At 46.1% G+C, this 12,553-nt stretch overlaps 1 protein-coding gene across 1 annotated transcript in view; it reads right to left on the reverse strand.

The window, feature by feature from the left end:
• RBBP6 (RB binding protein 6, ubiquitin ligase) overlaps positions 1-12,553 on the reverse strand; it is a 116,861-nt gene that overhangs the window by 26,292 nt on the left and 78,016 nt on the right. Inside the window, exons 10-12 of the mRNA XM_029576353.1 lie at positions 5,148-5,473; positions 4,839-4,938; positions 3,815-3,875 (exon numbers count right to left, since the gene is read on the reverse strand). Coding sequence (XP_029432213.1) covers positions 3,815-3,875; positions 4,839-4,938; positions 5,148-5,473 — 487 coding nt within the window. The remainder of the gene's footprint in view (positions 1-3,814; positions 3,876-4,838; positions 4,939-5,147; positions 5,474-12,553) is intronic.

The following is a 12,553-nucleotide window of genomic DNA, read 5'->3' on the forward strand; positions in this document are numbered from 1 at the left end:
GATAGTGGATGCCCTGCGAGGGGCTCTGCTCAAACAAATGGTAATGGAAGCCCTGAGGGAGGGAGTTATTCTCGACCTGGTGCTCACTAACGGGGAGAAGGTCTCTAATGTCTGGGTGGGTGCCCACCTCAGCACCAGTCGTCATCAAATGGCATGGTTTGATATCGCAAATAGGATACAGGTAAGTCACATGAAGACCCGAATTTTGCATTTCAAAAATACGGACTTTGCTGAAATGGGGAAGTACTTGGAGATAGAACTAACAGACTGGGAGGAAATGGGAGAAGTGGAACAACAGTGGGCCAGACTAAAAGGAGCAATTACACATGCAACAAATCTGTATGTTAGAAAAGTAAACAAAAGCAAGAGAAATAAGAAACCGATCTGGTTCTCAAAGGAGGTAGCTGAAAAAAGGCAAAAAACAGCATTCAAGAAATTGAAAAGATCCCAAAAAGAGGAACACAGGGAAGAGTTACCTGGTAAAACTGAGGGAGACAAAGAAAGTAATCAAGAAAGCAAAAAGTCAGGCAGAAGAAAGGATTGCCAAAGAGGTAAAGTGAGGTGACAAAACATTTCTCGGATATATCAGAGAAATGAGAAAGGTCCGAAGTCGTATAATGAAACTGAAAGGTGACAAAGATCAATGTGTGGAGAGAGACGAAGAAATGGCAGAAATATTAAACAAATACTTCAGGTCAGTGTTCACTAAAGAAGACCCTGGAGAAGGACCATCGTTAGCTAACAAGACATCGGAGGGGGGTGGAGCAGACAATACTCCATCTACAGAAGAGAACGTATGGGAAGTGCTAGGAAAACTGAAAGTGGACAGAGCCATGGGGCCTGATGAGGTTCATCCCAGGATACTGAGGGAGCTCAGAGATGCTGGTGGGTCCGCAGTGTGACCTGTTCAATAGATCCCTGGAAACGGGAGTGGGACTGGAGAAGAGCGGTGGTGGTCCAGCTTCACAAGAGTGGGAGAGAGAGGAGGCTGGAAACTACAGGCCGGTTAGCCTCACCTCGGTGGTGGGGGAATTAATGGAGACTCTGCTGAAGGAAAGGATGGTGAGCTATCTACAGTCAGGAGGGCTGCTGGACCCAAGGCAGCAGGGATTCACCGGAGGAAGGTCCTGTCAGACAAATCTGATTGATGTTTTTGTTTGAGTGACTAAAGAATTGGATCGAGAGTGAGCGCTTGATGTGATCTATTTGGATTTCAGCAAATCTTTTGATACAGTCCCGCATAGGAGGCTTGTGAATAAAATGAGAAGCTTGGGAGTGAGCACCATGGTGGTGGCGTGGATTACAAATGGTTGACAGATAGAAGACAGAACCATGTTTAGTGGATTGCCACAAGGATCGGTGTTGAGACCGGTCCTGTTCAATCTTTGTGAGTGACATTGCAGAAGGGATAGAAGGTAAAGTTTGTCTATTTGCAAATGATACTAAGATCTGCAACAAAGTGGACAAGCCAGAAGGAGTAGAGAAAATGAGACGAGATTTAAGGAAGCTTGAACACTGGTCAAGGATATGGTAGCTGGAATTCAATGCACCGATGGATCCACAGGTGTCGGGCGCGCCGGGGGCATCAAGGTCACTGGTCCCAATGGCCCCAGGAGTGCTAGAGGCTGCCAGGGTGTCCTGTTCAGCCTAGGTGCCATTGACCCCAATGGACTCTCGTCTGAGGAGTCACTCACTGGAATAGGAACCAGTGGAGAAAGCAGCGATGCTCCCTTTGACAGTGAGGGTGTCAGTGGCATCAACGTTAGCTGCATCAGTAAGATCACAAGCAGCAGGTCCAGCCGCTCCTACAGAGGCACAAGCACGAAAGGAGACGGCTCTTGCGGTGGTGGTGGTCCTGGTGGAACCAGCCATCTTGTCAACTGCATGTGTCTCTCTAACTCCTCCTCAAAGGCTGCCAATGACAGGAAGGCTTCAGGAGGAGATGGCAGCGGAATTGTATCGCCCCTGGAATTGCAGGACGGGACCGAACCCTTCCACCAATACCAGTGGGGGCCGCCGAGATTCCTTGGGAGGACAGGAGGGTATAACCTCTGCCCGGGACCGCTTCAGAGGAGGCACGGAACCGGTCGATGCCTTCCCATGGGCCAATGTTTTCAAGGAAGACAACCAGTGTCTGTGCTTTCTGGGTTTTTCCTGGTGCTCACCCCGGTCCTGACAGACAAACCTGATCTGGCCCATGAAGAAAGATCTTGTTCGGTCCTCTGCCCCTACCTCAGGATCATGGAGCAGTAGCGGAAGAGATACAGAGGGGGGGTCGAGGCAGAGACTCTTTTTCCTTGTGGTGTAGAAGTCCTGGACGCCGATGAGGATTCTGATTTTTTAGCGACATACAGCTTCTCCAGTTTGTCCAGACGCACCCGGCGACTCTTGGGAGTCATCTGGCACAAAGATCGCAGACAAAGGACACAGACCTCATGGGGGTCTGTGATGGACAGTCTGGGGGCAGAATGGTAAAAAGAACGTGGTGCGCGGTCAATGACCGGCAGGCACCGGGAGGCGACACCATCGGTAATACCAAAAAACTTACCGATAGAGGCAAAAAAAACCTCAGGAAAACAGGCAGAGGGACCAGACTGGACTCAGGAAGGAAGAAAAAGATTTCTCACAGAAAAAGCATGAGCTTCCCGGAAAGAGAGACTGACGAGGGACCCTGCTTGGACACGTGGTTAGCGGCATGCTGGGCATGCTCAGTGTGTCTAGGCTCCATCTGATGATGTCACCCATGTGTGAGGACTACCATCATACTTGACCTTGGAGAATGCCATCTTCCAAGACAAGGTATGTGAGCTCATAGAAGGCAAGAAACTCAAAGGGTTTTTTTGTCAGCTGAGACTGTGTGACACTGAGTGGCTTAGGTGAAACAAGAGAAGTGAAAGGTGAGCAGAGATTGGGCGATATGCACTAATTGCACTGACTTGTACTCTGACAGCTGATTTGAGATGCAGCAAGTATTTGAGCAGTGTCTGTGTGAAGCAAGAAAAAGGAATTAATCCTGCTGAAGGTGAATTGCTTACAACGCTACCTTCATGTGGAAGTCACATATGTCCTCTTGGTTTTCACCCAAATTCTTATTGCATTCCTCATGACAATCCACAAGGGAGCAATCTGGACACTTAAGTCACTGGGTTTTATGATCATACTTAAACTTATAATTGATACAAAGTCTGGTGCTAAATGTCCTAACCTCATGCATTTATTTTTGTATTGTACTTATAGAAAATATTTGAATAATGGATACAAAGACAAAAGATGACATTTTTCAAACACCGAAAAGATAAGAGGAAAAATTGTGATCAAGCTACAGAGAATGGCATTCAGAGCTGAAACTAAAATGATGCACTAAAAATAAAAATAAAAAGTGAAAACTGCAAAAAACCACCTAGCTAGTAGTGAAAATAAGAGGAATAAAACAAGAACTTTTTAAAAGTATTGTTTTGAAATGCTGAAGGGACAAACATTTGAAAAAACTGCTGAGGCCTAAAATAGTAGCAGCACAAGTCCTTTGGGGTGTCCTCTGATGGACAAAGAGCAACAGATCAAGTGACATGTGGGACCCCAACTCCTGAAAAGCTTTGTAAGCAGGAATTTCTATTGTGCAACACCATTTCTAGCTTTGCTAGAAAACTCTGGAGAGTCCTGTGACTCAAAATATGATGCAGGTCCCATTACCGATCTGTGGAGTTCATTGCTTCTCACCCAAGAATGCCCGATCCATCCCTGGCTATTGTTCCTTCTCCCATTGAGAAAGGCTACAGAATATTAGAAATGCTTGGATTTTCATCACACGTCTTACCAGTAGTAGGAATAGAATGCCTCTGTGAAGGTGGCTGTCCAAGGACAGGAACCTGATAACCCTTGAAAGAAAGGAAGGAAAAATGTCTGAGTGTACACAAAGTAACTTTCAGCTTTGCTTGCTCGGTTATTTGAAGAAACCTGATTAAGAAAATACATCTGTCTGGCATTAGAAGTAGAGATGTGCGAAGCCTTTTAAATTCAGGGGGACCCGAATTTCGGGTTAGTGCGCACTAAACCCGAAAACAAATTTTTCCTGAAATTTCGGGAAAAACTTATTCGGGTTTCGGGCTCCCGAACCAGGATGAATTAGGCAATTTCGTTGGAATTACCTAATTCGTCCTAGACAAATGCACATCCCTAATGTCTCTAGGATGCAGAATTTATTACACTGATCAGTGGTTCTCAAATCCAGTCCCCGAGAGCAGCAGAGACATGCTCACTTGTCATTCTCCTGTTTCCTCTTTCCCAAAAAGACCAGAGCTACTACCAGAATCTGCTACAGATCCAACTTGCTGCTTTCCGCTCTTTTTGGTGGCCTTAGTTTATTTTACTTCCTGACTGTTCGAGAGGCGTGACAGAACTAGTGTAATGTCTTGTGTTAATATATATTTCTTTCTCAGACCTATCTAGAGGTCTTATGAGGCGGATTTGAGAATCCACTAGCACACATGACCATAAATATAATTAATTCTACAATGATTAGCTTACATGAGCAAGAAACACTAACAAAGATCAACCACAAGTCATTAAAAATGTTTTGCATAGTGCACTTAGGCCCAAGGAGGGAAGGATGCTAGCCAATTAGCCTTAGAAATGGTACCCCTCGGGCCTATAGGATTCCCGTGTGCCATGTGCAGAAGGGAGAGTGGCAGACACTGCTAAGAGAAAGAGCAAGGGAAAGAAAAAATTGTTTTTCTAAGTACTATGAATGCACTATAAAAGATCACGCCATCTTTAAACATAAGAGGTAGCATGCCTCTGCACAAGCAGACACCTCCCTGAATAAAAGCATGGAATGTTACCTTTTCTTCCATCATGCTGCTGCTGGATAAAGAGCTGCCTGAAGAGCTGAGAGATGCTGGAGGAATCACTGCAGTTTGAGGGATGTTCTTATCAGTATCACTAACAAAAAGAAATAAAAAACAAAACACAAACACACACAAATGTATAGACAGACTACAATATGGTGGCAGGCTCCATGCCTAGCAAAAAAAGAGAAAGATGGAGCTGTGGCAGGCCCCAGGGCCGGGCAGACATGCTATAACATATAGGAGAGGCAGTTTATTTTCAACATTTGGTGTCCAAAGGTGTCATCCTCCAAGTTAACTTACTGGAAAGGGGCTTCCTGCTTTTCTGGTCGTACAGTAATAGGTAAGGCCACACTACTATCCACAGTGGCAACCACTGCAGGTGGCTGGCTGGCAGGTGCAGTTGTTGCTGACTGGCTTGGAATGGCTGAGGTTACTGGATTAGCAGCATGCGAAGACGTAGACGATACTGGAGTTATGAGTGGATCCTGCTGTCGAGAAGGGATGGGCCGTGACACTGGAGGTACACTGTGCTGAGCCTGTGGTCTCTGTGGCTGTTTTGGAGGTGGCACCGGCTGCTTACGAAGTCTTTTTGTGTATCCAGTTTCATTTTTGAAATTGTTCACTGCCTATACAAACAAAACACAGAGGGAGTAAAACTTAATTGAATATATCTATTCAGAATGCAAGCACAAAATTGTCACATTTACCCAAAAAAGGACAATACAAGAATAAAAGCAACAATACCATCAACATCCCACTGCTATCGACCCATGAAGATAGCTAACACCAAATGATTTGAGCTAATTAAAAAGGGGGGAATCAGTACTGTACATCAATACATTTATACTGCTGAAAAGGGATGTGATATCTAATTCTAGGGATGAAATTACAAGTCTCACTCAGAGGCGAGAGAAGAGCTCAGTGTGCTCCAGTATGACCAGAAAGGACCAAAAGGAATGGAGGACAGCTTATGGTTTGGGTTTCCGTAACATTGTGTTTTATTTGGCAAAGAATAAAAATTAATGTAACAACCTGTAAACCTCTATGTTGGGATGGACTCCTGTTGTGGCTGTGTGCATGCTGTATACTTTCCCTTCATAGTGCCCAACTGGGAGAGTAAAACTGCTCACCTGTTAATAGGAAGCTTAGGATGACAATACAACATGCCACACGCTACACACACAGTTCCCATGACAATCTTTCAAATGCTTTCCTAGGTATGTGTAGTATTTTCACATGCCACCAGACCCTCAACCTCTCAATTTAATCCGTTAACTAAGCTTAGATCAAAAAACAAGAGAGCGGAGAACAGCAGCGCAAAGGGAAGAGAAATGGACTGAAAGGGTCCAAGCAGTCTCTACTCATCCAAGAGCACACAACCTTTGTTGGTTTGCTCCTGGAAGGTGGATTATTGATTGAGGGTACATTTTTGTATTTATCCTTGTTGGTTACATTGCGTAGTTGATTTTCTGTTGTCATCAGAAAACAGGTATTAGAAGTAAGCAATGTCATTGCTGCTCATCACCAAAGAAAATAAGAGTGTCTCTTACACACAGATTTGCCACTGGAACCTGCTCGATGCATCCATTGATTATATTGCATAAGACATGTGACTCAGCATCTGAGTGGCATGAAACATTGCTGGAGATCCAGCATCTTCCAAAACATTCCAGCAAACATACTGAGGGACTGCTGGGAATGGGCAAATCATTAAACACAGAGACAGAAAAAAAGGGCAACACCTGGAAAACTATGACACTAATGTTCATAGTATAGGAAATAAAGTACAAGATATTCAGGCAAGCATGGAAATGATGGGACAGACTTATACCAGGAAATAATCTATTCAGAAGAAAGGGTGAAGGGCCAGCATGATATCTAATGTTTATATAATTAAACAAAGAACTACAGGTTTTATGAGGTGGCACTGACAGATTATGCACTATATTTGCACTGTGTGCTATAAAGACCTCTTCCACAGACAGATACAACTGGACATTCACAAAATTAGTAGGTAAGGGAAGGGGCAATCAAATTTGCTGGATGCTGAATGGCACATCTGGGCTGCGATATCATCTAGAAGCAGAAATATCCTGGATTGTCTGCAGGAAGAAATTTGCCAGCAACTGCGAACAGAACAGACATGTGAGGAGGCAATACTGGATCCATTGCTTACAAATAGGGAGAATGTTCCTGGTGTTAATGGGGGATCAAACTGGGATCCAGTGCTCATGTTGGTGTGGTTCATTAAAAAGCTAGGGTCCTGGACTTCAGAAAACAACTTTGTTAAGATGGAGGAAGCACCTCAGGGAGGCATTAACCGAGTGGGGAAGTAGAAGAGCAGTAGGCAAATCTAAAAGTGGATATTTTAAATGCAACAAACCTGTAAATAAAGTTAAGAAGAAAGAGGTTACTATGCTTGCCCAAAGAACTGGCTGAAAAGAGAAACAAAGGTTAGTATTCATAAACTACAAGAGATTGTAGAAAGAGGAAGACAGGCGGCAAAATCTGGAAAAGCCAAGAGAAGGTTGGATAGCAGCCAAGAGAGCTAAGGCATAAATGGACAGTAAGACAGGAGGAAAAGCAAATGTTGCTTACCTGTAACAGGTGTTCTCACAGGACAGCAGGATACTAGTCCTCACATATGGGTGACATCACAGGATGGAGCCCAATCACAGAACACTTTTGTCAAAGTTTCTAGAACTTTGACTGGCAACTAACTGGGCATGCCCAGCATGGCACTAACCCTGCAGCCAGCAGGGGTCCCTCTTCAGTCTTGTTTAAAGCTACAGGAAGTGCTGAAAAATAAAATAAGAAAACGTAACGAACCCAACACCGTGGGGCGGCGGGCGGGTTTCGTGAGGACTAACATCCTGCTGTCCTGTAAGAACACCTGTTACAGGTAAGCAACATTTGCTTTCTCACAGGACAAGCAGGATGGTAGTCCTCACATATGGGTGAGTACCGAGCTGAGGATGTCCGAGAAATGCACCAAATGTACCCAAGATGTGCAATAGGCACAAGGACTGGGTTGGAATTTGGTAGAGGGCATCCTGAACCCTAACAGACAGGCGGAAGGGTGTTGATACATCAAGTTGTAAAAAGGTTGCGCAAGACAGACTGGCCGAAGACGGAATCTTGTTTTCCGGACTTGTCTAAGCAATAATGGGCTGTAAAGGTATGGAGAGAACTCCAGGCAGCAGCCCTGCAAATGTCAGGAAACGGCACAGAGCGTAGGTGTGCTACTGAAGTCGCCATGGCCCTCACAGAATGCCTGCTTGCTGATAGCAAAAGGATATGCAGTCCGCTAACCAGGAGGAGAGAGTCTGCTTACCACAGGCTGCCCCAAATTGATAGAATGGAAAGAGACAAACAACTGAGTGCTTTTCCTGTGGGCAGCTGTATGGTCTAGATAGAAGGCTAGATCCCATTTGCAGTCAAGGGTATGCAGAGCATGTTCTCCTGGATTGGAGTGGGCCCTGGGAAAGAAGGTAGGTAGTATAATGGATTGATTAATGTGAAACTCTGATACTACCTTAGCTAAGAACTTAGGGTGAGTGGAGTACTGCCCGATCCTGCAGAAGTTTAGTGTTAAGGCGGATAGGTAACTAGAGCCTGTAATTCACTAACTCTGCGAGCGGAAGTGATTGCCAAAAGACAAATCACTTTCCATGAGAGATAGCGAAGATCACAGGATTGGAGAGGCTCGAATGGTGGTTTCATGAGCCGACCCAAAACCAGATTGAGGTCCCAAGAAGGGGCCGTAGGACACAGTGGAGGCTTGAGGTGAAGCAAGCCTTTCAGAAAATGTGTTACGAGGGGTTGTACTGAAATAGGAACATCCCCGACACCTTTATGGAAGGTGGTCACAGCACTGACATGCATTCTGATGGAGGAAGTTTTTAGACCTGATTCTGACAAGTGCCAGAGATAGTCTAGAAACTTCGTGGTGGAACAGGTAAAGGGATCAAGGGATTGAGAAGAACACCATGACTTAAACCTGTTCCATTTGTAGAGGTAAGACTTTCTCGTGGAAGGCTTCCGTGAAGCAATCAGGACACGGGAAACTGGCTCCGAAAGGTTAAGTGGCTGAAGAATTAACCTTTCAACATCCAGGCCATCAGGGACAAAGCTTGAAGATTGGGGTGGCGTAGGTACCCGCCGTTCTGAGTGATCAGAAGCGGGTCCGCCTTCCATAAAGGTGTCGGGGATGTTCCTATTTCAGTACAACCCCTCGTAACATGTTTTCTGAAAGGCTTGCTTCACCTCAAGCCTCCACTGCGCCCTCCGGCCCCTTCTTGTGACCTCAATCTGGTTTTGGGTCGGCTCATGAAACCACCATTTGAGCCTCTCCAATCCTGTGATCTTTGCTATCTCACATGGAAAGTGATTTTTCTTTTGGCAATCACTTCCGCTCGCAGAATTAGTGAATTACAGGCCCTGGTTACCTATCCACCTTGGCGAGGCCAGTGAGGTGCTATCAGGATCATGCATCCTTTTTCCTGACGTAACTTCACAAGAGTCTTCGAGAGAAGTGGAAGTGGAGGGAATGCATATAGGAGACCGGTTGCCCATGAGAGGGAGAACGCATCTCTTGGCTGTAGTGTTGGCTGCGAGTGAGAGCGCAAAGGTTCTCTACCTTGCGGTTTTGAGGTGACGCAAAGAGGTCTGTGCGAGGATCACCCCCAACATTGGAATATTGCGTCTGCTATGTGGTGTTGAGGGACCACTCATGCGGATGGAAAGCACGACTTATGTTGTCCACCAACACATTGTCCACTCCCGGCAAATAGGTAGCCCTGAGGTACATCGAGTGGGAGAGGGCTTCCACCCATATCTGCGCAGCTTCCTGACACAGTATGTAGGAGCCCGTTCCTCCCTGTTTGTTGATGTACTACATGGCCACCTGGTTGTCCGTCTGAATCAGGATGACCTGATTGGAAAGGCGATCCTGAAATACACTGAGAGCATATCTGATTGCTCGAAGCTCCAGGAAATTGATTTGTTGTTTGGCTTCCTCTGGAGACCAAGTTCCTTGTGTTTGCAAATAGGCCACATGGGCTCCCCAGCAGAGGTTGGAAGCATCGGTGGTGAGAATTATCTGAGGGTCTGGAGACTGGAAGGGCAGGCCTTGGAGGAGATTGATCTGATTTTTCCACCAGGCTAGACATTGACAGTGTGAGTCGGTGATGTGGACAGTGGTTGATAGAGATTGGACGGACTGAGTCCATTGTGACAGAGTCCACTGCATGACTCATCGCCAAGCGGGCCATTGGGGTAACCTGTACTGAGGACGCCATGTGTCCCAGAAGGATGAAGAAGTGGCGTGCAGTCGTGCAGCGCTGAGACTGTAGTTGGCGTGCGAGGGAGATGAGAGTGAGAGCTCACTATCAAGGCAGAAATGCCTTTGCCTGCAAGGTGTCCAAGTCTGCCCCTATGAATGATTTATTTATTTATTTATTTATGGATTTTTATATACCGGGAGTTCCTGTATACAATACATATCGCTCCGGTTCACAGTTAAACGGTAATAACTACTGCCGTGTGGCAGTTTACATGGAACAAATCAGAACTTGATCTAATAAGAATAAGCGAACCAACTAACTAGTTTCAACTTTTAAACAAAAAAGATAAAAATAAATAAAAAAGGCAATATAAATCTTAATTAAAATAAATAGTGCAGAGAATAATACATTAGAACCAAAGGACAGGGTTGTTATGGGTTGTTATATAAGTTAGTTCTTAGCTCTCTGGGAATGCTTGCAGGAAGAGCCAAGTCTTTAATTTTGCCTTAAAAGTGGTATGGCACGACTCCAGGCGGAGGTCTGGTGGTAGGGAATTCCAGAGGGACGGTCCCGCGGTTGATAGAGCGCGTTTTCTCAGCGAGGATTTTGCGGGCTGAGTAATCATTCTGTTTTGGTATGCACTTCTAGTCGGCTTGTCCGAAGTATGTAGTTGCAGCTTGAAGGTTAAGTTGAGTGGGGATATGCTATGAAGGGCCTTATGCATCATCATGCTGCTTTTGAACTGTATCCTGTATTTAATGGGGAGCCAGTGAAGGTGCTGGAGGATCGGGGTGATGTGGTCTCTTTTTTTGGCGTTGGTGAGAATTCTTGCTGTGGCATTCAGCACCATCTGGAGGGGTTTGGTAGAGCATGCAGGAAGTCCCAGCAGAAGTGAATTGCAATAGTCTAGTTTCGGGAGAATGATGGCTTGGAGTACTGTGCGGAAGTCTCTGTAGCGTAGAAGTGGCTTTAGTTTCTTTAAAACTTGTAATTTAAAGAAGCATTCTTTGGTGGTGTTGTTGACGAATTTATTGAGGTTGAATCTGTCATCTAATATCACACCCAGATCTCTGACTTGTGGTGAGGTGGTGTATCCTGAGATGTCTGGAGAATTGCTTGAGGTCTGCGCGGTGTGTTTTTCCGGTGCTATTATCAGGATTTCTGTTTTGAATGATAAAGTATGAGATGGGAGTAAGCAGGATTTTGCGTAGTTGACGAGAAATCCTAGCGAAATCAGAGTGTGTAAAGTAAGATGTAGGGACAGAGCAGTTTGCTGAGTGGGAGACCTGATCAACCAATCGTCTAGATAGGGGTAGACGTGAACACCTTGAGTCCTGAGGAAGGCTGCTACTACTACGAGGCACTTGGTGAAGACTCATGGTGCAGATGCCAGGCCGAATGGGAGCACTCGGTATTGATAGTGTTTGGGGCCTACTAGAAATCTCAGGAACCTGCGATGAGATGGATTTATCGCAATGTGCGTGTACACATCTTGGAGATCGAGAGAGCATAGCCAGTCTCCTCTTTGCAGAAGAGGAAGGAGGGAACCCAAGGTTACCATCTTGAACTTTTCTCATTGGAGGTACTTGTTGAGGGCATGAAGGTCCAGAATTGGACGAACGCCTCCCGATTTTTGGGGGAATAGAATCCTAGGCCTTGTTGAGAGTAAGGTACTGGTTCTATTGCTCTGGACTGGATTGTGGTTCTTGTCTGCGACTGAAGAAGTTGGGAACTTGGGCGTTGGACCGGGTTGCCAGGAGATACATGGCTGGGGTTCCCCAGCGGTTTACTATCCTGGAAGGCTATGGTCAACAGCTTCCATTCCCCTGGGTCTAGACTTTCTCTGCTGAGGTAGTCCACAGTGACGTTGCCTTTTCCCATGATGTGGGCGGCTGAGATCCCTTGTAGGTTTGCTTCCGCCCACGCCATTAGGGGATCTATTTCCAAGGACATCTGTTGGCTTCTGATTCCTCCCTGGTGGTTGATGTAGGCAACCGTCGTGGTGTTGTCTGACATGACTGACTGATTTGCCCCGGAGTCTATGACTGAACCGTATGCAGGCTAGTCTGACCACCCGGGCTTCCAGTCTGTTGATGTTTCATCCCGACTCTTCCTTGTCCCATTGCCCCTGGGCTGTCAAGTCCCTGGCAGTGGGCTCCCCACCCTTGTAGGCTCACGTCCGTGGTGAGCAAGTTCCAGGTCGGTGAGAATAGCCTTACTCCCTTGCTCAGATGGTCTTCTTGTAGCCACCATTGGAGCTGGTTCCGCACCTCCTCTGGGAGCTGCAGGCGAACAGAGTAGTCCTGGGACATCGGGTTCCACCGTGACAGTAGGGAGAGTTGTGGCGGTCACATGTGCGCTCTTGCTCATGGGACCACTTCCAGGGTTGATGTCATGAGGCCGAGGACTTGGAGGTAGTCC

This window comes from Rhinatrema bivittatum, chromosome 14 (genome assembly GCF_901001135.1).
Source record: "Rhinatrema bivittatum chromosome 14, aRhiBiv1.1, whole genome shotgun sequence".
NCBI classification, from domain to species: Eukaryota; Metazoa; Chordata; class Amphibia; order Gymnophiona; family Rhinatrematidae; genus Rhinatrema; species Rhinatrema bivittatum.